Consider the following 25,307-nt stretch of genomic DNA (forward strand, 5'->3'; position numbering starts at 1 on the left):
AAAGCCAGGGGGAGCCTGTTCCCATCACGTCACTCATCTGCTCCCAAGGAGAGGAAACGGCACAGTGCTGACAATCACCTCCTGGCCCACCCCCAAGAGCAGCTTCCCCATCCTCCTCCAAGCCTGCCACCAGCCGCGTACCGTTCCTTTGGCTAAGCAGCCACCGCCCGGCCCCAGGATCCTTGTACTTACCCTCTGCCTCCCCCCACGGCCTCTCTGCGGGCCCTTCCCTGCCCACCTTCCACCCCATCCTGCCCTTGCTTCTCCCTCTTCCTTGCTCGACTTTTCCCCCCAAATACTCACCATAATACAATGTAAATTTTACTTACTCATCTTGTTTTTATCACCCACTGCGATTATAAATTCTATGAGGGCAGGGATGTTGGAGGACCTAGACCAGTCCCACGTGTAGTCATCGTCCAATCAATGTTGAAAAAAATGGACTCAAAAGTCACACTCCCATCCCCACGCCCCCCCCCCCCCCTTTACTGAGTGATTTTAATTCAAGTCACACAGAAGTTTCTGGGTTGAAAAATAAAAGCAAAAGACCACTACACATTAGTTTGTCAACATGTAATGCCCTGGGTTTATTTTGTGAGAATTCTATCACAATTTTTCCAGGTGGGATTAAAAACCTTAAGGATAATGTATGCCATTGGACTGGGCATCCAGACTTCGGTACTGACAAAGCACTAGTATAGTCTGTTAAGTACCATTCTCTTCACAGAAGAGAGGTCAAATATTTCCAAAGGAAGGCACCCGATATTTGTGGTTCTGGCCTTGCAGCCTTCTGGAGAATCTTAAAAGGAAAAAAGCTGGCTGGCTGTTTTTTTAGAAACTGGAATGATGATACATGTACAGCAATTACTGCATTCTTCTCCCTTATCTCCTTTTTGTAAGAACAAGTAAAGAATGAAGTCTTTTCAACAATTCGACAATAAAAAAGGACAAGGTTTTCTTGTGCTAAAAAAAAAAAGGGCAAGACAACATAAACTCCAGTTGTAAGGACTCCGTTTGCATACTTGATTTAACACTTTTTTGGTGTGGAAGGAAATGGGACTAACTGGGCTGTTTGCAGAGCAGCAACATAACATTAGTGCTTTAAGTACCAGAAACTGCCCACAGCTTGGTGTGGGCAAGTGGGGATGGGAAGATTCAAGAGACTTCATTTTTAGCTTGTTACTTGTCCTAATGAGAGGAGACCAGGAAGCTCCCCATTTAACAGTACATTCCCCATTTTTAAAAAAACTGATGCCTCTTTTTTTTTTTTTGTAAAATTCTGTATGTATGTCACCATTTTTTTTTTTTTTCACATGATACACAGAAAACTCAGGGACCCAGAGGGGAACCAAGTTATGTTATACCATTTACAAAATACCAAGGAGTCCACAGCTACCTAACACATTTACTACAGCACAGGAACCAATGAAGGTACAGTGTACAAAACCTGTAAACACGGCACAATAAATAGAGAAACAGCAGGTTCCGCACCATGCACATGATGTGACGACACTTCATCTCTATACAATCTCACATCTCACACTCTTTGTTGCAATTTATTTCCCTCCCACCCCCCACCCCCAAGTGCAAAGCATCACAAATGAACATTTCTGTATTCAAGTAACATATATACAAGGGTATTACAAATATGCAGTACTGTACAGATAATTGCTGTATTCTTAATTTACAGATGTTGATTTTTTTTTCCTATTAACAGTAAGAAAAGAAAAATTGAAGCATGAGAGATGAGCATTGCTGTCAAGTCCCCACAGCTGCCACAGAAACGCATGTGCTGCACCCCATCCTCCCTTGCGTTCAAAATGCTACTGATGCATAGCACCTAATCGAGCCCCCGGGCTGCGGTCCGCTCCTCAGGAAGCTACGTCACCTCCATCGCCACTGTGTTGTCTGCGATGCTGTTGAGTGCTGGCTTTTCTGATTCATGATTTTCCCTGTTGAAGTCAAGTTCAAGAAGTTACGTATCAGCAATAACTGCAATGAAGCATGATGATATTCCCAATAAAGATGTTTACGTATTGTTCCTGATAGAAAGGGACCTGACCCTTTGGGACAAGAGAGCAAGTAGAGGAAGATGAACCTTTACAGTTTTTGTCATCTGAGATATACAACCAGACTCAGGCTTGTGTCCGCTGCCTACCCCACAGTAACTGTATTAACAACAGAACTGCAGTTGCACCCACGCAACCTGGATGTCAAGACACATAAAGAATTTCCAAGCTGTGGTTTTTACAGTTTCAATTTCCTCCTCTATGAGCCCTCTCCTAAGAGTTTTTCAAAAGAAAGGATGTGATATGAGGTCCATTAATGTCAGAACTTGAGGTCCAGGCTCTTTCTCTAAGTGGAGCTCAGGGTCTCAGCTTCCTCCAGCCCCGCGACTGCTCATGCGCAGAGCTCAGTTAGCTCCTCTGGACCGCCGTTCCCTTATCTTTTTGTTGTTGTTGTTGGCGGGTGTGTGTGTCTATGTGGCCGCCCCAGTGGCCCAGGAAGGTTCCCGGACCAGGGATCATACCCAAGCCATAGCAGTGACAACACTGAGTCCTTAACTGCTAGGTCACCAGGGAACTCCAAGAAGAAGGTTTTTGTTTTTTCTTTTTTTGACTGCCCAGGGACCAATACCCTAATTTTTACAATACGTGAAAAGAAAATTTGGGGGTCACTTGGTGTCCTGTGGTTATAGAATTCTATAGCAATGAAAACCGTGTACTATATACTTAAGGAAGAGCTGCAGGTGACTGACTAGCTGAGCCTAGATCCAGAATACTCACGAGGATGATGAGTACCGCGCAGACAACGACTGGACTTAAGCAGCAGGGACGCAGGGGTCTGGGAAGTAACAGCTACAGCCTCTCACTCCAAAGTCTGCTCCCTGCTCCGGCTGTGCCCACGGAGCAAGTCAACGTCAGTCTGGCCTCCTCCTACCCTTCCGGCTGCATCTACTAACCTCCCCAAATCTCACTGCAAACTAGTTCACTTGTGAACCCCTGAACACACTTGTATTTCCCCAACTCCCTCTCTTCTTCCTCTCTGTCCAAACCAGGTGACATCCGACCTTATTTTGCACAAAAGTCTCAGAATCCCCCAGGTATCCCGTCCATTGAAATTATGTTCAAATTAGAGCCAGAAGATACACCACTAATTTGCCAAACATACAACGCTTTGTGACACCTCTGCAACAGTTTTCACCTACTATTTACTGCCCTTTTCACACTTTTGTGCTGGTCTTCTAAGCTGAAAGCTCCTCTTACTCTTTTTGTTTCCCCCAAAGTACTCTGCAGACAGCAGGATGTTAATTACTGTAATATTTAAAGCAGAATAGAGCCTGGGCAAACATTCTAAACCATCTACTGAAAGCCAGGAAAACAAGTTAGTATAGAAAATTAATGGTCTGATGAAAAGTCAGCCTGGCGGTGAATCCTGTCACCTTGACATTATTTACATTATTAAGGGCATACGAGCCATCGTGGGGTCTGTCAATTTGGTTTATATGAGAAGGTGTGGAAGAAATTAGAAGAGACGTTCTAAAGAGAACTCCTTCAGAAGGTCAGAGAAGAGCCTCCTTCAGAAGAAGAGAACTCTGCTTCTCCAGAAGCAGAATAACAAGCTCTTATGATATTAAGAAAGTAATGTTTCAATCACACAGGCAACATACTCCCCTTAGCTCAAATTCTCAGCAATACAGAATTACATGTATCTGTTTAGTTTTCAAATAAGGCATTTTTTCTCATCTGTACATTTTTAATCTGTACCTTCAATGTATATTAAGTGATGTACATTAATGTGCATTATCTGCACATTTTTAATGTCTATTAGGAAAAGAACAAAAACCACAAAGAAAGAAGTAGAGAGCAATGCCAGAGAACTGAAGTTAGTTCTCGCATCCCCCCAGCACCTTAGGCTCGAGGAACTACTCACCGAGGACCTGCATCTACGGAGGCTGCGGATGGAACCTTGGCGACTTGACAGTTGGCCGCGGCAGCCAGCTTTAAGGCAGACGATGGAACAGCACTTAAAGTCCTAGGGATGTGTCGTGCATTTATGGGGGCAATAGAGTTTACAGTGGCGACTGAGGAGGGGACAGTTAATCGGATGTTGTTCCCAATCAGGACCTGAGTTGTGGCAGAACTGGCAGTCCCCTGATGGCTCGGCGCACTGGGGGAACTCGAAGTCTGTGTCATGTTCGCAGGCTGCAACAAAGCGGGGCCTGCCGTCGCGGGACTCGTGTGGACAAGTGCCGTGGGTGTGGTACTACTGAGGTGTAAGCCCTTGTATACTCCTGGGGAGAAAGAAAGGAGCATCTCAGCAACCACAACTTGGCTGTTTATTACAGACCCAGGTTACAGACACCACGTCCTCCCCCTTACCTGAGGCTGGAAGGACGCCATTCACCCCAATGCCAAGCACCACGTCGTCCTTCATCTTGAATCCCATCAGTTGTTCTGATGTCACCAAAGCAGAAGCAGCAAATTGAGCACTAGCAGAATCCAAAGTCTTGGAAACAAAACCCTAAAAAGAAAAATGCAAAGCAAATCTAATCAGCATCCCTTAGTCTCAAGTCCATAGTAAAGCTACACAGGTATTCCCGAATCAGTCTGAATATAAATGGAAGTGGCAAACCACTGAAATATCTTCATCTCTTCTGACAGTCAAAATTTTGATTATGTTCAAGGAATCTTGTAATTCAAGGATTACGAATTCTGATCTTCTCATGTGACAACATGTAACATGGAATTACCAAAATGAGCCTTTTATAATGTGGCAACAGTACACCACTAACACAAAGTGTTGGAGAAGGAATATGCTAGTAGAACATTTCAGTGATTTGCAATGAATCAAAGAATGAATAAATTCATATAAGGAACAAATAAGTATGTAAACTTCTGTCGCCAAACTTACACATATACACACACAATATCAAAGGAACCTCTGGGGCAATAAGATTAACTCTTCCCTTTAAAATAGAAGTAACAAAACATCACATCCAAACTTAGCCTAAAGATTAAGAAGCCCCTTCAATTTTTTTACAATGAATTTTTCCCCTAAGATGTTTAGAAATACAAATCTTGGTCTTTAAGTGGGCTTTAAAATGTGTTTAAATGCCAAACATCTGTCACGCTTTAGGTTCAAAAGTGATTTCTTTTCATAGTATAAGAGGTCATTTTCATCCAATTTTTAATAACCTTTAATAGTAATTTCACTCTCCCAGATAATGAGCTGGGCAGGGTTGTCTGTTAAGGAGATACATTCACAGATTACGAATCGGACTTGAACACAGGGTCTGCCTCTCATCTGACTGAGCGTTTTAGTTTTAGTTTTTAAAATAGGGAGCAGAGGGTGACAGCTTCTATACTCACCTGTAATGTTCTTTCTAAACCCTGTACAGAATGGCTAGGATGCAGATTCAGGCGAAAGCCACTTTGCTGCTCTTTAGATGCAAGGTTCTATGACAACAGTTGGTAATTAGAGATGAACTCTGGTGGGAAACAATGAGGGATAATCATGAGACAGACAAACCCCTCACCTGTGCAGTGGTGGAGGCGGAATTGCTATCTGCTTGCTGTTGCTGAGTTTGTGCAAGCTGCTGTTTCTGCATTAGCGCCAGTTGCTGTTGATGCTGCTGGTATTGTTCGGCTGTAAATGCTAAACATAAAATGAGAAAACACTTTACAAAAACGCACTGCTATTGCGCACCTCTAACCATATACTAGCACGAACTTGAGCATTTTAAAAGATTTTGTGCAGATCTAAAGCATTTTAACAACCTTCTAAAGATCGCCTCCAAACGAAAATCTCAGCATTTTTATAACCACTCTTAACAAGAGTGTCTTGAGTTTAAAGAAATCAAGCTTTCTGAGTTACACCTAGGAAAGAGAAGGTCTCACTTCCCAAGTTTCAAAACCATTATTTTTGTAAGCTCTGACACTTGTGCGAGACAGTGTAAAGGGTAATACCAGCTTTTTAAATCCACATATTTGAAATTTCAACTCTACACTCAGCTGGAGAAGAAATCTGATAATTACCATTTGGTTTCTAGTTTATTTGTATTACTGTCCCAATGCATTCAGATGATCCCTAGCAGTTCTGTGTAAAAATACTAACTATTCTACATATATTCTAGTTTTAGCCATTACAAACTCTTCCTCTATATGAAATATAAGGTTGTTTATTACCCTTTTTTTTTTTTGGTAAAGAACCCATCCTTTAAGTTTAACAGGAAGAAAAGAGGCTCCAAAGGTTAATTTTCCCCACCCAATTAACCCACCTGGAAAAAATCCAGTCAATAAGAACGGAGTTGTTTATGTTGGTTTACTGTACAGAATGATGTCTGAGGAAAGACACTGTGTTATGCTACTTATGTTTGTCTATGGAGAGCTCAGTTCTAAAAAAAACAAACAAAAAAATGTTCATTTATTACCCCCCCAAAAAGTGTGTGCAGCTTTTAAAAAGGAAACCTTTTTCTTTTTTTTTTTGCCAATTAAAAAGAAAAAAGAAAAAAAAAAAAGCACATACAATCACAACGTCTGACTTTCAAAGGCTTCTTTAAGAAGCCTGTGATGTTTGGGTAAGAATTATTTTAAAATAAAAAAAAAAGGGTTATCATGCATCCCTGAGTTAGGGAATCTATAAACCATGCATACTACCTCAATCTAAAGTTTAATGTTTTCAAAAGACTGTCAACTAGTTGATTATTGTCTTTAACTGCATTTTGATGATTTAGTTAAAATATTACTTCATCAAGTTTTGTAATTTTCACTCACAACTCATAAAGAATCTTTATCTCCCGGGATATAGCTTCTGTCTAAGACAACTACAAAATGCTTCAATAGATGTTAGGTAGAAATTCTACCATATTTTGAATAAATCAGATAACTGCAAAGTAATAGTTAAGAAAACCTCAGAAGTTATTAGTATTTACACAGGTTCTTATACTTCAGCTGAACAATTTTCTTAGGCTATAAAGACAAAAAGTTTCTTGTTGGAAAAATGCTATGATTCGTTTTCTTCTTCTGGGTGTTACAAATCTGGTGGCAATCCCTCCTTTGACCAGTTTCTTTTCCTAGTGTGCAGTCCTCAGACCTGAATTCTCCAGGAAAAGACTTTATTGATTAGAGGATAATCCCCAAATAAAAGTCACTGTCAACATTACCATTTCCACATAACAGAAATGGGGTTAAATCAGAATTGAAGAAAAAGTTAAAAAATAATGCTTCCCTGAATGAATGTTTGTAATTAACATAATATTTAGCTTTATCTAAAAAAAAATCCATAAAAAGCAACTGTTTAAAACGAAAGATACTGAATTTATCAGATAGTTTTGCTAATATGTTCTTGCGATTTATACTTTAATTTCCTAAGTTTGCGTGAGATGCCTAAATCTTGAGTTTCCTCATAGGAAATGCTTAGTCAACTTTTAAAAAAAGGAAAAAACAGACCATTTCTGAAAGGTGTCATTATACATCTAGAAGACAGTAACTTAGCATTCATTATAAAGATCTATGTATAAAAACTCCATGTATATAAATGAAAATATTCTTTTACAGAACTTTGCTCGTGTTAGTGTGTTTTAATGAAAAAATTAGCAATATTTAAATTGGAAATCAATTTGAATAAAAGTTCCAAATATTTTTGCCCTATTTAAATCAACATTTTAGTCTTTAGTCTTTGAGAGTTTTATAGGAATTTTACATTTTAACAACTGTTAACTTCCTCCTGATACAGATTTAGACATAAAAATGCAACTGATAAGTTAGATGACTGTGCTATAGATTCTAGAGCCCTATGATATCAGCCTTTCTTGAACATCTCTATACTCCAGAGTCCAGTTATGAAGTCCTTTTCCAGCCATGAGGTGCTAAACTTTTATATTTCTTCGGAGAAATAAAATTCCAATCCAAATGGCTGTATGAATGAATGGGAAAGTTTGGACAAAGGTAAGGCAGTAAATTTGGGCAAATAAAATCTAGGCTAGGTTTTACACTGAGGCAACCTTGGACGTCATGATAATTCAAACTGTAATGCTCAGTGGAAATAAACAAAAATGACCATATTTCCCCAAATCTCTATCCAGGAAGAAAGTTTTCAGGTTGCATGTCTAAGGATTCCAGATAAGGTGTGGCAGTCAAGTTTGCAGTTCACACAAAGATGGACAAGATGGTTTTGTGGACAGATGACCAAACCTTGAATCAGAATCATTTCAGAGAAACAGGTAATTTTAAATCAGGAGGGATTCTTGGTGGTTTCCTCCTATAACCTCATGCTAGAGATGAAGAAACTTTCATCTGAGGTCACAAAGATCTTTAGCAGTGGAAGGGGAAAAAAGCCACCTCCAAACCAATAGGATTTTAAACATAAAAAGAAATAGACAAAAGTTCATTTTAAAGTTATTATTTACAAAAATAATCAAACTTCTTATGTACCAACAGCGAGCTTTAAAAGAAATCTCACACCTAGAGTACCTTTCAAGCAGGAGTCCAAGGTGGGGAGCAAAGTCATGGCAAGGACAGGATTAGATGCTGAGACCAGGGAAGGAGCATGACACGACCTTGAGCACTTGGTGACACGGTGATGTAGGAGAGCAAGTACACCTACTCACACTCACCCAGGGCAGATGGGGCCGGTGGGTTTCAATTTAAGGCGGCAGCTTCTGCTCCACATGCACAAACTTTCTAAACAAGACTCCCAACCTGATCTAGAAAGTTGCTGAATTTTAATTTGCCCCTAGAGCTATCTAGGCAGTGGTCAGAAACCATCTCCGTTTAGGGAGCATCTAGTAATTCTCTGGGGTGGGAATTTAGGTGGGATAATCGAAGACTTTCCGAGGCCACTTCTTACACGAGGAGCTATCATGCGCAACACCAGCACCTGGAAGAGCCTAGCATTCAGGCTGCTGCCCTTTAAGTCACTATCTTGAGCTAGAGCAGACAGGCTGAAGTCATGACGGAGATGACGGGTACTTGGGAAAAAAAAATCTGAAAATTGTTTGAGAAGATGAATTCTACATTACCAATATGTCTAGTTCATTTTAAAAGAAAAAGAAATCCCAACCAACCCAAACACCTATTTTAAAAGATTCTCTTCAATTAGAAATTTCTTTGAGCAGTACACAAGAAGACAATTATTTTAATATGGGGGCGGGGGTAACTTAAAGAAATACATAAAGAAATAAACCGAAATGACTTTAAACAGTAATGAAGTATGAGCCCCTAGTAAGGAAGCTTGAACTGAGAGTCTGCAGGTTCATAAGCACTTATCAGTTACCTAAAATATCCAATCTGAATTCAGCTGGCTGCAAAAGTCTTGAATGTGAGACTATTTGGGGTCAAACATTCCACTGAGTATGTGAATATTCTCACACTTCACAACTACTAATGTATTTCACTATGGGTATTACTCCAGACTCTGCTGAGCATGTAATTCTGAATTCTGAAATACATCTGGATAAGGATTAAGGTCCTGCCAATTTATAAAATCTAACAATAAATATATTCAATGTACAAATCTAGAACTCCTTTCTACAATAAGATTAAAATTTTATACTACAAATAGAAGTAAACAGCACCATCACAAATACTGAGACTTAGAACATATCGTTCAAGCTATAACTTCCTATTCACTTATGAAAATAAACCAAATCTATCCTGAAGATATGTGAGCTTAGAAAACTGACTTAAAGAAATTTCACTGGGAACTGGGAATTCAAATCTTGAACATATACTGGTGGTTTTATTTTATTTATTTATTCATTTATTTTTGGCTGTGCCCACAGCACATGGAAGTTCCTGGGCCAGGGACAGAACTCACGCCAGAGAAGCAACCTGAGCCACTGCAGTGACAATGCTGGATCTTTAACCCTCTGAGCCAAAGGAGAACTCCAATGGTAGTTATAAAATAACTCTCTTGTTTTCAGTCTTTGTGAATTATAAAGTCCTTCCTAATTTTTTTTTGGCTTGTTAGGGACGAACCCAAGGCATATGGAGGTTTCCAGCCTAGGGGTCCAGTTGGCGCTACAGCTGCTGGCCTACACAGCCACAGCACTGTGGGATCCACTGTGTAGTTCCATCTGTGAACTAAACCACAGCTCATGGCAACACTGGATCCCTAACCCACTGAGCGGAGGCCAGGGACAGAACCTGCAACTTCATGGTTTCTAGTGGGATTCATTTCCACAACGCCACGACGGGAACTCCTAGTCCTTCCTAATTATGAAAAAAAGTTGATATCCTTCCCAAACCCAAACATGTGCAAATGAATACTTTGGCACTGAACAAACCTTTTTTTCTTTATCTATTTAGGGCCACACCCGAAGCACATGGAGGTTCCCAGATTAGGGGTTGAATTGGAGCTCATGGATACTAGTCGGGTTTGTTACTAGTTACTAGCTGCCACGACAGCAACTCCACAAACCTAAATTTTCAAAGGTGCTTTTGTACATTAAAAACAATTAGAAAAATGCATTTGGAAACTGTCCAAGTCAATATTAAGTAAAGATTATTTAAAATACATAACTTACCCTTAAGTACTAAGATCTGGTCCTAAAAACTCTTAACATTGTGTCGTTCTGCTGTGCAGTGTCCAGAGGACCAAGCACTCTAGCACATGACTATGCAAAATGGTCAAGATTGGGAAGCAAGCAAAAAGACCGAGCAGTTGAAACAGGCTACAAAAGTTGGTGTGTTAAAGCTCGTGCCCTTTACCAAACAATGGGCTCCTGATACCCTCATTGAGAACTTCATTTGAAAGTGAGAATAGGCCCTTACAGGGGATTTAGAGAAGGGAAAATCAGTGCAGAGGGCATCACCATGCATAGCATACATATAAATTTAATATTTAAAAACAATGGCCGAAAAAATCAAAAATGGCTAAATCAAAACCCACATATTTGTCTTAAGCAGCAGATAAGTATATCAGTTGACTTGTATGTCATATAATGAATGGTTCAGTTTTAAAATCAGTACAGGAGTTCCCACCCTGACTCAGTGGTTAACAAATCTGACTAGGAACCATGAGGTTCGATCCCTGGCCTTGCTCAGTGGGTTAAGGATCCAGCGATGCTGTGAGCTGTGGTGAGCTGTGGTGTAGGTCACAGAAGCAGCTCGGATCCCTCACTGCTGTGGCTGTGATATAGGCCGGCGGCTACAGCTCCGATTCGACCCCTAGTCTGGGAACCTCCATATGCTGTGGGAGTAGCCCAAGAAATGGCAAAAAGACAATAAAATAAAATCAGTAAAAATTGAGTCTTGAAAACTCCATTTGTGTGTACCAGGTCCACCTCCTTCCTCCAAAAGCCCATCACAGCCAGTTTTCCCTCTGGCATCAGACTAGATCTGAGTTTCTGTGGCTGAAGGCCAGGTGTAGTAGTCTAGTATTTGTGGGCTATGCTATATGGAAAGGATTATTTTTAAAACTACAATTACACTGCCCAAGATGGGATGCTTAACAGCGTGAAGCAGCAATGAAGGTATTGATGCTACAAGAGGAACAATATAGACTCACTTCTCCCATTCCCAGAGTGGCTCACTCTTTTAGTACAACTATATTTAATTAGTACAATCCTGTACAACATTTGAACTGCTAAAATTTTCATTTTTTTTCTCCAGGGGCCTGTAGTTGAATTCACTTAGATTAAAGGTACATATGACATAAGTCCACAGTTACTTTGCGAAGAGAAAAGCTTTATCTTTCTGGCATATTCACAAACATGAAAGAATAAAGTGTTACCCTAAAGCAATAGATACTCAAACAGGTATCTATTCTAGAAATACACAGGAAGATCTAGTAAAATTTAAAGGAAATTTGAAAACAAGTGCAACAGAAAAAAAACCCAAAAAACCCTGATAAACCCATTTTTTAAAAAGTGCAATCATATAGATAGGGGAAGAAAATGAGTAATAAGAAAATTACACAGTTAATTAAATATTTTTTTCAGCTAAATTTTCGGTAATACTATACTGTTCAATAATCACCTTTTCATATTCTTTGGCAAACACAAATCAAATAAGTTTTAAAATACCAATGCTTACTTAAGTAGTAGAGCAAAACAATTTACAGATCAAAAGATCATTATAAGATCCTTAGGGAGCTCCCCTTGTGGCTCAGTGGTAACAAACCCAACTAATATCCACGAGGAAGTGGGTTCGATCCCTGGCCCCGTTCACTGTTGCCCAGAGCTGCAGTGTTGGTTGCAGATATGGCTCAGATCTAGCGTTTTTTGGCTGTGCCGTAGCCAACAGTTGCAGCTTCAATTCAACCCCTAGCCTGGGAACTTTCATATGCTGTGGGTGTGGCCCTAAAAATTAGACACAAGTTAAAAAAAAAAGATCTTTAGGATCCTTAAGACCTTTAAGAAGTGAATAAGACAGAGACTGATAAAACAAGCCAATTTTCTATGTCTGGTCTCAAAGAACATTAATTAATTAATTTGGCCATCCCCACGACATGTGGAAGTTCCCAAGCCAGGGATCAAACCTGTGCCACAGCAGTGATCACAGCGACAGCAATGACAGACCCTTAACCCATTAGGCCACCAAGCAGCTCCATCAAAGAATTTAAAACAAAACAAAACAAAAAAAAAACTTCACTGGGAAACACACTACAGGTTTATACTATTAAAATCTCTACACTCACGCCATATATAAGTCCTCCTTCATATTGGAAAGATTTTCCTTTTGATTTTTAAAACTATAAAAGCAGACAGAAGGTGCTCTTCATGATATAGACTCTGATATTAATGAGATAATAAATAACCCATTAGGCCCCAGAATAATTCAGATTCTTTTTCTTGATTTCTGAAATACGCTTATTTTTCTTATGAGCTGAAAGACTTCCATTTCACAGAAGTACTTTATTTCTAAATACTAAGTAAATTAGTTGCTTGAACCTTTTCTGGATATCTTAAAGAATAAGAAGCATATTTTCATATTTAAGGACTAAATACCTCTACAGCTCTTTCAAAATCCATACTTAAATTATCTTTATAAACATCTGCAGTAACAATTTTAATAGTGAATTTCTATGATCTACATGCCTTAAATAATAGATACCGGCTTTATAACAGAAAACTAAAATTTGAGGAATATTTTTTAGTAGACAGCATTTTTTAAAGACGTATTTCACCACGTAGCCGTAATGCTAAAGTAGGTATTATATGAAAATGCTTCCAAAATTATTAAAATAATCCTTTAACCTAAATGCTGTTCTCTGAAAAATTCATTTCCCTCTTACGTGTTATTCTGAGTTGCTCTGTCAGCAGATAAGGCTTTACGTATCTATTGACTTGCTGGCCTAGTCTTAAGCAGTCTAGGAAGATCCAAACATAAAACACTATCAACTTACGGTCTATGTTCTTTTCATATTATCTGAAAACATAAGAGCTGAATCTTGTGGTTCATGAAGTGCATCCAGGAAACATTCTACATCATATAGCAATAAACATCTTATGTATGTGGGTATGTTTAAATGAAGACGTACAACTGGGATTCAAATAAATACTTAAACCTGGATTTTTAAAAATACTATTTTAGGAGAAAAGAATTTTCAGCTTTAAGTATAACCATATAATATGCCAAAAATTGCTAAGCCCGACGCCTCTACAGAAACATACATCATAGCGGATAAACGTACCAAAGTGTGCTGAACCACTGCTACTTTTACTTTGTGTAGAGGTACTGCATGTCTGGGTCCCAGGTTGTGCTGTTCCTGTTCGATTTATACTCCTATACAATTTTCTACAGGAGAGTTCATCATTGTCATTGTCATGTAGGGAGGGTGTCCGAGGCCTAAAATGCCGCCATCTACATGATTTGATATTGACTAGTATCTGACTGAGGTCTTTAGAGAAAGATTTGTCCGAGGTATTTGTTTCTGAGGTATTGGCAAACTGATTGACCGGAGAATGTTGTGGTGAGGAAAGCATTTCCAAATCCAGATGGCGAAACATACTGTCATAGTCTGAGTGAGCTCTGTCCAATAAGACCCTGTTAAAAATAAGGCAGAAACATATATGTAAAATAGCTGTCCAAAAATTATACTAAAAAGGTATTTCTTTCTCCCCCTCAAATTCCCAAAGCTACCTCATACTATTTAAAAGCTATTTATTTAAAGAATAAACTTGATTATTTCAGTATTTGGCTATATGGGCTAAAAAACAAAAACAAACAAAAAAAAAACTCCGTTTCTGATAAAGCTTCTTTTACTTTATAATGATTCAAATAAAGAAGAAAGCAACCTACCTTAAAGAATAATGTAGATACTATCCACAAGAGCAAGTCTTCTAACTCTGCATGCTGGCCTAATAGTATGTTGTTATACCACATAAAAGAATTTGATTTTTCTCTTCCATTACAGAGCACCAAATCACTTTAGGAGATATTGCTAACATATGTTCTTTAAACAAAAACAACTGCTTTTTTTTTTTTTTGGAGTGGGGAGGTAGGAGAAAAGCAGTAAAAGGCATGTGATCTTTGGATATTTTATACCATTAAAATTTCTTATATACAAAATATTTGAGAGCTACCACACCAGAGGATGTATTTGCATGTTATTTATATAAACTTTACTAATGACTCCATCTTAAAATAACATTGATTAATGCTAGTACAGAATACAATATAGCCAACATAGAGAACTTTCACCACTACTGGTGTCAATGTAATGATGGAGTTGAAAAGGCACTCAATAAAATGTATTTTAGTATCTGAATAAATCTAAACTAATGATTAAGTAATAAAAAGTGCAACTAAGTCTCAAAAATGAAAGCAACATATGTATAAGTCAATGATTTACTATAAATTATACCCTTAGGTTTCTTCCTGAAAGCACCTTGATGATTTATCTGTTTTGCCTTTTTTCTATTTTCTTTCTTTTTAGGGCTGCACCCGAGGCACATGGAAGTTCCCAGGTTAGGGGTCAAATCAGAGCTACAGCTGCCGGCCTCATGTCACAGCCACAGCAACGTGGGATCCAAGCCACATCCATAACCTACACCACAGCTCAGGGCAACACTGGATCCCTGACCCACTGAGCGACGCCAGGGATGGAACCTGAATCCTCACAGATACTATTCAGATTTGTTTCTGCTTCACCACAACGGAAACTCCGTTTTGTTTAAAAAAAAAAATTTTTTTTCACATTTACTTGAGTGTCTTTGTCTTTCTTTGCTTTTTTAATTTCTGTAATTTCTTCCTTCCCCACACAACCTCTCACACCAAGGCATCTCTAGTGTGAAGGGTTTCATCAGGTTTAAACAAAGGAAGAAGTCCAGACAAGGTGATGTCAAGGCTTGTGAATCCTGGAGCCTTTCCACTGGGAGTTAACTCAGTATACTAGTTATGTGACATTCCTTAGCCTATTTAATCCTTTTCCCCCAATGTCTCCCAGAACTCCTAGAACAATTTTGTGTAGTCTCCTTAACTTAATACAATTTATGTAATTATGGTTTACACTTGCCTTCATCTGCTGCCTTTTCTCAGAGTTCTATCTCTAAGAATAGATATCTGAGGTTTACAATCTCAGGAAGAAAAGCAGATCCATTAGGCAACTATTAGTTATGCATTAAAAGCTATGGCTGAATAAGAAATAGGTAGCAGGAGGTCCCACTGTGGCACAGCGGAAACGAATCCACCTAGTAACCATGAGGTTGCAGGTTTGATCCCTGGCCTCGCTCAGTGGGTTAAGGATGCGGCATTGCTGTGCAATGTGGTATAGGTCGTAGACGCAGCTTGGATCCTGTGTGGCTGTGGCTGTGGCTGTGGCGTAGGTCGGCAGCTATAGCTCCCGATTTGACCACTAGCCTGGGAACTTCCATATGCCACGGATGCGACCCTAAAAAAAAAGAAAGAAGAAAAAAGAAAAACAAAGAAACAGGTAGCCAAGTATTTTAGTCCAAAAAATTGGTTAAGAACAGCAGGTGGGAACAAATGAGCTCTTTAGACAGATGACCTCACTTTAACTTGAGATCCCCTGACCCCGCCACCTAAAACATCCCTATGGCAAGAGTACAGACACCTCACCTTCCACCGCGCCCAACCCGTCTTCGTGCAAATCCAATGCACCTCGGGGGTACGGTCAGGGTGGTTAAGCAGTATCGGTATCGCACATCCCCCAATCCGCCATCGCTGGGACTAGTCCAAGGCCAGTTGCCAGTTTGGTCTAAGTGAGGCTTAAAAAGAAAAACCCCAATTATCTTTCTTGGTCAGCAAGAGGTAAACAGTCTGTCACTCGAGAAGAGAACTAGGAACTTACCGCATAGTACTGACAGCCTGCCTTCCGACGGAAAGCAAAGGGGCCATCGGGGTCATTCTCTTCCTCAGCTTCCGAAGAGCCAGACAAAACCTTTCAATGGAAGGAAGCCAGTCAGAACGTGGGCCTCCCATGTTACCGCCTGTGTCCGCAGAGAACCCTCGCCACTCACCTGGGACAGAGGCTCTTCATCCGAGCTGGGGAAGTCGTACTGATTCAGGTCTCTAGCGCTGAAGGCTGGCAGCGCGGCGGGGCTCGCCTGTTGAGGGGCAGCAGCAGCAGACGAAGGTAAGACTTTGGGCTTCTTTTCATATTTACGTTTAGGTCGGGTAAGATCGGCTTTATCTTGCTGCAATACAGTCAGGAATTAAACACTAGAAACCATGTTCAACAAACTGTTAAGTTCTGGGGAAGTCTTAAAAATAAGTTCACTGCTAAAATGAAGGCCCTTTTACCATAAGAGACACAAGACCTTTATGTTTTGTCGTCTTACACTGTAAAGTCTCAGAGGCTGGTCTCTGTGAAAACATAAGTATGTTCCTACAACCTAAACATAATCATCAAGTACTGTTTCCATTAAAGTCAAAGTTCTCCAGCCTCTGAGATCTTGCAACTGCAATTAGTTTTTACCACTGGCTCTTGTATCTTTTTCTTAACTTTATATGAAAATTCTAGGGCAGAATTTTTCAAAAGGGATGCCTAGTCTTTAAAAAAGTAACAAATCAACCCTGGAAAAGCATTAATTAAAACAATTTTATGTACACACAGAGCAAACTTCAGATAACTGTTAGCATAGTGAAAAATACATCGATGATGCAAAAGTATTAAAAAATAAAGAGTACATAGGTCACAACTGTGGCGAGGCTTCAATCCCTGGCTGGGGAACTTCTGCATGCTGTGGGGGCGACTCCCACCAACACCCCCAAAAGTCAAGAGTAGTAAGGACTTGCTGGCTCAACAACGAAAGCTTTTTGGAGTGATAAACTGTGAGCAGTTTTAAAGGATAAAGATATGAAATCATCAGATAGGGAAATGCAGGGATAAAGAGAGAGAGAGAGGCAAGAGTGATGGAGTGAGGATCACAGTGCCTATTACAAATGAGCATAGCAGGTGATGGCAGAGGCTGTGGGGGTATGAATTCCATGTGTAGGCAACAGGCAAGAAAGATTAGAGGCAAAAATGATATTTCCTGGGAAGAAAAGAACATGGCAAGTATCATGGTTGTATAAATATGCTAAATATTTATGTCAAGTTTCATACAATTTATGGCATTATGCTTTTTAAAGAAAAGTTAATTATTAAATGATGAAGTATTTCTCTTTATGATTTCTAGTGCTATATCAACAGTCCAGTCTTAAATCAAAATCTGGTTTTCAGAGTAGGGTTTATATATATACATAAACATACATATTTCTTTTCCACTCTGATTCTTTTTTTTTTTTTTTTGCCATACCCAGGGCATATGAAATTCCTGGGCCAGGGACTGAACACTTGCCACAGCAGTAAAGCAGAGCCACAGCAATGACAACTTCAGATCCTTAACTGGCTGAGCTACCAGGGAACTCCTCACTTCGAATGCAACGATAAAACACCACTAACATTTTCAGCTATTATCAGAGCAATTTTTATCACCTTATTAACTTTAAACTCCTTCACATCCATGGCTTCCTGGTGTTTAAACTGACTGCTGTTGCTGATGGGGATGGTGGGGATGGTGTAAGTAGGTTTCATTGGCTGTCTCTGTGCCATAACCTCAGACATGATCTCTCCATTGTAGTCACCCAAATTATACCTGAAATTATAAAAAGAAAGTTTAAAAAGTTAGTTCTACACATACTTATCCTCATGACTACTAACAGCTAACTGAGGTATAACTGCAAACACTGATTAGCCTTAAGGTAAGATTACAGTTAAACCTTGACTATTTGCTGAATGCTTATTAAAACTACAGATGACATAATTCCTATCATTTCTTTCTTTTACTTTTTGGCCTACAGCTTTCTCTCACCATTAACAGATAACTGCGGGAAAAACCCAAAGGTTTGAATTTTAACACAGCAATTTTGGTGAAAGATTTGGGAGAGATGTTGAAATTCATGCCTAAAACAGTGCTGAGGAACTTTCTACTATTTTGAGTTGCCTCTGCTATAAAACTACTTTGGCTGAATGAATCGTAAGAATTTTTTTTTTTTTTTTTTTTGGCTCAGGGCCGCACCTGCAGCACATGCAAGTTACCAGGCTGGGGGTCAAATCGGAACTACAGCTGCTGCCTATGCCACGGTAGTGGCCACTCGGGATCCAAGCTGTGTCTGTGACATACACCACACCTCACAGCAATGCTAGATCCCCGACCCACTGAGTGAGGCAAAGGATTGAACCTGCACCCTCATGGATACTAGTCGGACATGTTGCCACTGTGTCACGATGGAAACTCCCCATAAGGAATTTAACGGTGGGTTTCTTTGGGAATAGGAACTAAGAACTAGGGGACCGAGGCTTGAAATTTTCATTGTGCACCTTGAAGGATCAGCTGGGTCTTTCCTCCTCCCCCTCTTTTGTATTTTTCTGCTTAAAAAACTCACAAAGTGTTTTAAGAAAATTTAGTTTCATCTAGTGAATAAAACAAAAACTTTAGAAATGACAAATGTTCTCTCTCCCTCACAACTCTGCACACAACTCAAATAAAGGCAAAAGAATATCATTTCAAAATGGAAATGCCTGGCATATTTTAATTTTACTGAACCCAGTCACTTTAAAAAAAAATAGAGGAAAACACATAAAGTTATACAAAGTATATACAGCATGCCACACATTTCAATGGTCTCTAATTATTATTAAAAGAATATATTTCTGGAGTTACAGATAACTGCCTAGGAAATAAATTAACTCTACATACATATTTCTAATGCAGTTAAAACAGACATTACCTCTTTTCCATAATTTCCAGTGTTAAGTGCAATAGTTCCCTTTTACTCTTTTCTCTTCTTTTTATCATCTCTAGAATAGTAACAGCCCGACTTAGATCTCGACGCAGCTTAAGCATTTTTTCATAAGAGGCTTCATCATTTTTGCGATTCTGCAAATATAAATTTGTTTGTTTGATGTCAATAAGCATTTCTAACTAGTGACATTCTGAGTATAGCTACCGAAATATAAGAATATATATATTTGAAAAAAGGAATATATATATATTTGAAGGGTTAGATTAGAATTTAAAGACAGTGAAAGGGAACATGGATCACGAGGAAATCAATTTTGACTATGGTTTTTAACATGGATTAACAGTAACACATATCACTAATAGATCTGTAATGAACCTTAAGGTTGATTCATTTTAAATTAATATTTTTCATTATACTGTATAAAAAATCTGTCTACACACAAATTAAAACACAACCTTCAGATACTGAGATATTCATAATTATATATACATTTTCTTACATCAAAAAAAAAAAATTACAAAAAATGTCCCCAGGATCTCTTACTTTTCGAGTCTGCATTTTTTCAGTACGTCTTCTAAAAGCCACATAAGGATCATTTGTGCTGGAACCATCTCGCTTCTCTTGTTTTACTGATGGGATAAGAGACGGCCCTCGACAGTTTTTTCTCTTTTTAATCCAGTATTCATAAACTTCTCTAATTAATTCATCGTCTTCTTTTAGCAGTAGTTTGGCTTCCTGCAGACTGACTGGCTAAATGTAAAACCATTATGTCATTTTCACATAATACAAATAAAAGGTTCAAAGCACTTCTGTAACTTTAAAGGACAATAAACAAAATAACAGTATTAACCGTGGCAAACACACTGAGTTCGTTACACATGCCAGCCAATGAGCTAGATGCTTTATGTTAAATATGTTATTTAATTTTCCTAACGACCCTGGAATGTCTATCATCTTTATTTTACAGATGGGGAAGCTGAAGCACACAGAAACTGAAACATACTGCAGGTCATACAGGTTAGTAATGGGCAGAGATGGGATATGAATTCATGCTTGTCCAGAACCTGCTCTCTCGGCCCCACCCAACATCACGCTGTTTCCATATAAAGAGATATTTATATAGACATATTCACACACACTTAATGCATACACAATGAAGCTGTACCTGCTGACCACTGCCTTTTTCTAGACGGTCAATCATTTCCTCAAACTGCAATGGGCAGATGTCCATTTTCTTCTTAAGTTTATTCACAAATACTTCATCTTCAGAATCCAAATCATAATCGGGCTGTTCAGCATCCAAACTAAAAGCTGACAGAAGAAACCATAAGCAATCACTTACTGTGTGAATACACGACAAAAACCTTCCACAGATGTGTGGATAACTTCTAAAAGATATAGGAAAGATTTTTTTTTTCAGACTCACAATCTAAGTTCCCCATTAAATTTAAGATCATCTTTACTGTTATGATAAAAGTGATAAAAGACAACCCCCCAAAGCAAACAAACTAGAAGCCCATTATTAAGAACATAAAGAGACTGTTAACTACACTGGGTTGAACTACATGAAAATTTTGTAGCTCAAAAATGATAAAGTATCAGCAATTTCATATAATCTCACTTAATAAAAGAATGAGATCTTTAAGTAAGATGTTTCTAGAATATTTAAGTCCTATTTTATAGCTTATTTAACTACTTAACCAAAAGCTTGGGGAGTGCTATTTAAAGCTGAAGTGTTAGAAGCCACTGCCAATAACAGTAAGAGCTGTCACTCAGTGAGGTTTGTCCCCTCATGAGAATCATTGTCATGGTGACAGAAATATGAAGTATTCCTACGGCTGTCAAAAAAGGGGCAAGTGGAGTTTCTGTGGTGGTGCAGCAGAAATGAATCCAACTAGGAACCATGAGGTTGAGGTTCCATCCCTGGCCTCGCTCAGTGGGTTAAGGATCTGGTGTTGCTGTAAGCTGTGGTGTAGGTCGGTAGCTGTAGCTCCAATTAGATCCCTAGCCTGGGAACCTCCATATGCCACGGGTGCAGCCCTAAAAAGCAAAAAAAAAAAGGGGGGGGGGCAAGAACCACTGCTTTATACTATACCATCAAATGCCATCCAATTATTTATCAACATTAAACTAGTTTGATAGTAAAATAAGAAGCTTGGTATCAAAAATTACCTCACACCTTCCCCTTGCTTTGATCCTCCTCCTACCTTCTCATGACCCTCAAGTCCAAATCCTTAGAATTAACAGGTCCTTTTGGACCCAGCCTGGCCCTCTCACCAGTACTTTATGATCTAGCAACATCAAATTTCATACATTTCAAATAGCATGCTATGCCTTCATGTCTCCAGGCCTTTCCATGTGCTATTTTCTGCTTGTCCACCTAGCAAATGACTATTCTTTCCAAAACTCAACCTGACATTAACTCCAGTGGAATCCTTTCTTGACTGTCCTCCTTCCACCAAGTAGTTCTCCTACCACTTTTATCTTTTTTAGAAGCTATGAACCCTCTCCCCAGAAAAACAGGAGGTGTAAACATAAAAGATTTTGTATAAATTATAGACAATTCAAATGTCCCTAAAAGCTTGTGGCACCAAGGCAAGAAATTCCTGTTCTAGACGGCTCTCCTTCTTTTGTACCATTATTACACATACTTTACAATCTATTTGTTAAGCATTGAAACAGGCTTGATCTCCTTGAGAAGAAGTGTTGGGTCTCATTTATCTCTGCACCTCCAGTGCAGGGACAGTAAACATGCCAACTGCTTGCAGGGTTCTACTGAAAAGCATCTGGAGTTCACTCTATTCAAGTGGAAAAAAGGCCTCAGAAAACCTGCATCACTCGCAGTGATGAGTCACAGGTACAAGAGGAGACTCCCTGACTGACCCAAATCTGCCATCCTTCAAGGTTAATACAGCATCTGGCCCACAGGAACCCAACAAGTATTTGTGGAACTGAATATACTATCCCACTGCATTGTATTTCATTTTCATTTTGACCTACATCCCACTTCTAATCAACATTCCTAATTAAAATAAATTGAGAGTTCCTGCTGTGGAGCAATGGTTAAGGATCCAACTGCAGCAGCTCAGGTTACTGTGGAGATTCGGGTTCAATCCCTGGATCAGCACAGTGGGTTAAAGGATCCAGTGTTGCCGGAGCTGTGGTGCAGACCACAGCTGCAGCTCAGATTCAGTCCCTGGCTTGAGGACTTCCATATGCCGTGGGTATGCCCCCAAATAACACAGAATAAAATAAATGAATATTCAGACTCCTTCACAGAAATGTCTACATGTTAACATCTCTGCACCCATTTTTCTTACAGCAATAGGCCCTCCAATGATCTTCCACCATCTAATTCTGTTATTGCTACGTAAACAGATTTTGGAAATTTCAAAGCAGATTAAAACACTGACTACTGGATTAAACATCCTTGATTTCTTTCCCATAACAAGAAAATCCACATCTGTGTTGTTCATTAGGGAACCACTAGCCATGTGTGACTAATTAAATTTCAATTAATTTAATTAAAAATTCAGCACCTCAGTTACAGTACCCACATTTCAAGTGTTAAATAATATATGTGGCTATAGTTTTTGTCCCAGACACTACAGATTATAAGAAAATTCCTATCATGGAAAGTTCTATTACAGAGCAGGTCCAGATAGTTGAGAAAGCCAAACTGATAGGGACCAACTGTCAACTATCACTGGCAGACCAATGTTCTGCCTTAGAGTGTGTTTTATATATTTTTAGGGTCTCATTTATACATTACTATAAAATTGATTTTTCTTTAGATCAAATCACATTTACAAAGCTTGATTATTCATAAAAACTAAACAAGCTTGCCCAACATCACCTTAGTTTTGCACTATCAAAATACACTTCTAGTACGTGCTGTACCATCAATGACAGGTCACATGCAACAAAGAGGGAACAGAATGAAGATGAGAAGGAAGATCCCCACCTGGGTGAGCTCTGTCTTTTCCACTGAAGTTAAGAAGTACCTGGGAGTCACAGTGCTCTGGCCATTGCAAGAAGCTTTTTTTTTTTTAGTTAGTGCAAACATGTCTAAGATCTTAAAATACAAGGAGAACCAAATCTTGTTCAGATATAAAATACTAAAGCCCTAGAGAAAACGTAATACGTACAAAAAAAATCACATTAGGATTTCATTTATCAAAAAACCACAGCCAACGACTGAAGTGTAATTTGGTTTCAGCCAAAATGGCAGCTTCTAACCGACAGCTCAAACACAGCTGATAAAGATGTAACATCTTTATCATGGTTCTAGAAATTAGGAGTATCTTTGAATCTCCTGGGGCAAGTTACTGAGTGTAGAAAACCTGGTCTAGAGACAAATAGGCAAATGAGCTGCCTCTTCTAATTAAGCTCTGCCAATTAAGATGAAACCAGGCTAGCCAATGACTGTTAAATATTGGAGCCATACTGCAGAAGCTGACTCCTTTTAAAATATTCAGATAGAGGAGTTCCCTGGTGGCCTAGTGGTTAAGGATCTGGTATTACCACTGCTGTGGCTCGGGTTTGATTCCTGGCTCAGGAATGCATGCCGTGGGTGTGACCAAAAAGGTAAAAATCTACAGAAAGTAAATCTAAACAAAAAGAACACACAGTGCATATAAATAATTTTAAAGGGGCTACAAAGTCCTACTGGATAGAAATGAAATGTACCTAAATATCTGTGTAACAAATGCCACAGAATGGCTCAGACTAAGTGAGCATGGGTGGTGTGGCCATAACTCCAAACAGTATTTCTACTTGATAGGAAACAAGTAGCGAAAGGGTCCATGAAATGGTACAAAATATGGCTTAGGAACAGAATATAATTCCTGCCTGAAGGAAAAGAAAGTACACTTGGAGTTCCCTGGCGGCCTAGTGGGTTAAGGATCCAGCACTGTCATTACTGTGGTGCAGGTTTGACCCTTGACCCAGGAAATTCTGCAAGCAAGGGTGGGGCCAAAAGAAAAAAGAAAAAAGAAAAAGAGGAGTTCCCGTCATGGTGAAGCTGAAACGAATTTGACTAGAAACCATGACATTGCAGGTTTGATCCCTGGCCTAGCTCCGGAGGTTAAGGATCCAGTATTGCTGTGAGCTGTGGTGTAGGTTGCAGACAGAAGCTCAGATCTGGCATTGCTGTGGCTGTGGCATAGGCCAGGCAGCTATAGTTCTGATCCAACCCTTAGCCTGGGCACCTCCATATGCAGCAGGTGCAGCCCTAAAAAGCCACAGGAAAAAAAAAGAAAAAAGAAAAAGAAAAGGAGGTACACTATTCAAGGGTGAAGATAAATTTGTCAGGGCAGGAATGGAAAACCAGTTTTAAGTCAAGCACTAACTCTCATGGATTGGTAACACCTACTTGCAAAGACCCTGAAATAAATTCTGGGCAGAGAAAACTGTTAATAGTGGTATCTACTATTGAGGTGGTAGGTATGGGACAGCTTTGCTTAGACCTAAGAAGACAACGCTATCGAAGGCTAGCTGTATCATGAGATTCTTCAACTTCTTTATGTTATAAACAACAGAGCTTGGAGTCACTTCCAGAACATATTTGGGGAGAGTATACGGAGAATCCCAGATCTGAAAGATCTGAAATTCCAGATACAAGTCCTTTGTAGATAAAGTTCTGTGGTTGACGAAACAGATTTTACCTGTGAGAAAGTGGACCCAGAAGAGTAATGGGGAAAGAACGTATGTTGCAGGGCGGTGGAGGCAGGCAAGGGAAGGCAATGATGTAATCTTTCAGAATTGGCATAAAGACAGGTACAGCTGTTCTGAGAGGTAATAAAAAGTAGGTTCCACAAGGATCCGTTTTTTAAAAATCTTTTTATTTAGAAGTAAAATCAAACTTATAAAAGCTTCAAAATAAAAGCAGTACAAGGAACACCTGCACATCCTTTACCCAGATTCACCTGCTGCTAAAATTTTATTCCATTTATCATTTGCATGTGCATGTCCCCCACCCCCACCCCGCCCCCAACACACAGACACACCCTCACACAGTAATTTTTGAGCCATCAGAGGGTAAATTACATTCATGGTGGCTCTTTACTGCTAAATACCAGAGTGTGTTTTCTAAGAATAGATTCTTCTATA

At 39.3% G+C, this 25,307-nt stretch overlaps 1 protein-coding gene across 8 annotated transcripts in view; it reads right to left on the reverse strand.

The window, feature by feature from the left end:
- Nucleotides 1-558: 558 nt before the first annotated feature.
- The window catches only part of EPC1 (enhancer of polycomb homolog 1), a 111,378-nt gene continuing 86,629 nt past the window's right edge, over nt 559-25,307 (reverse strand). For 4 of the 8 annotated variants that reach the window (XM_047755334.1, XM_047755331.1, XM_047755332.1 and 1 more), the window contains 13 exons: nt 20,362-20,507; nt 19,740-19,946; nt 19,182-19,330; nt 17,887-18,046; nt 16,427-16,603; nt 16,258-16,347; nt 16,026-16,174; nt 13,639-13,991; nt 5,540-5,658; nt 5,373-5,459; nt 4,383-4,524; nt 3,934-4,294; nt 559-1,952 (listed from right to left, as the gene is read on the reverse strand). In XM_047755334.1, the coding sequence (XP_047611290.1) occupies nt 1,880-1,952; nt 3,934-4,294; nt 4,383-4,524; nt 5,373-5,459; nt 5,540-5,658; nt 13,639-13,991; nt 16,026-16,174; nt 16,258-16,347; nt 16,427-16,603; nt 17,887-18,046; nt 19,182-19,330; nt 19,740-19,946; nt 20,362-20,507 (2,213 nt within the window). In that variant the 3' untranslated portion in view covers nt 559-1,879. Of the gene's footprint in view, nt 1,953-3,933; nt 4,295-4,382; nt 4,525-5,372; nt 5,492-5,539; nt 5,659-6,281; nt 6,398-13,638; nt 13,992-16,025; nt 16,175-16,257; nt 16,348-16,426; nt 16,604-17,886; nt 18,047-19,181; nt 19,331-19,739; nt 19,947-20,361; nt 20,508-25,307 lie in introns of those variants that run through there. The other 4 variants (XM_047755335.1, XM_047755333.1, XM_047755336.1 and 1 more) reach the window with 3 other exon arrangements.

This window comes from Phacochoerus africanus, chromosome 12 (assembly GCF_016906955.1).
Source record: "Phacochoerus africanus isolate WHEZ1 chromosome 12, ROS_Pafr_v1, whole genome shotgun sequence".
Taxonomy (NCBI): domain Eukaryota; kingdom Metazoa; phylum Chordata; class Mammalia; order Artiodactyla; family Suidae; genus Phacochoerus; species Phacochoerus africanus.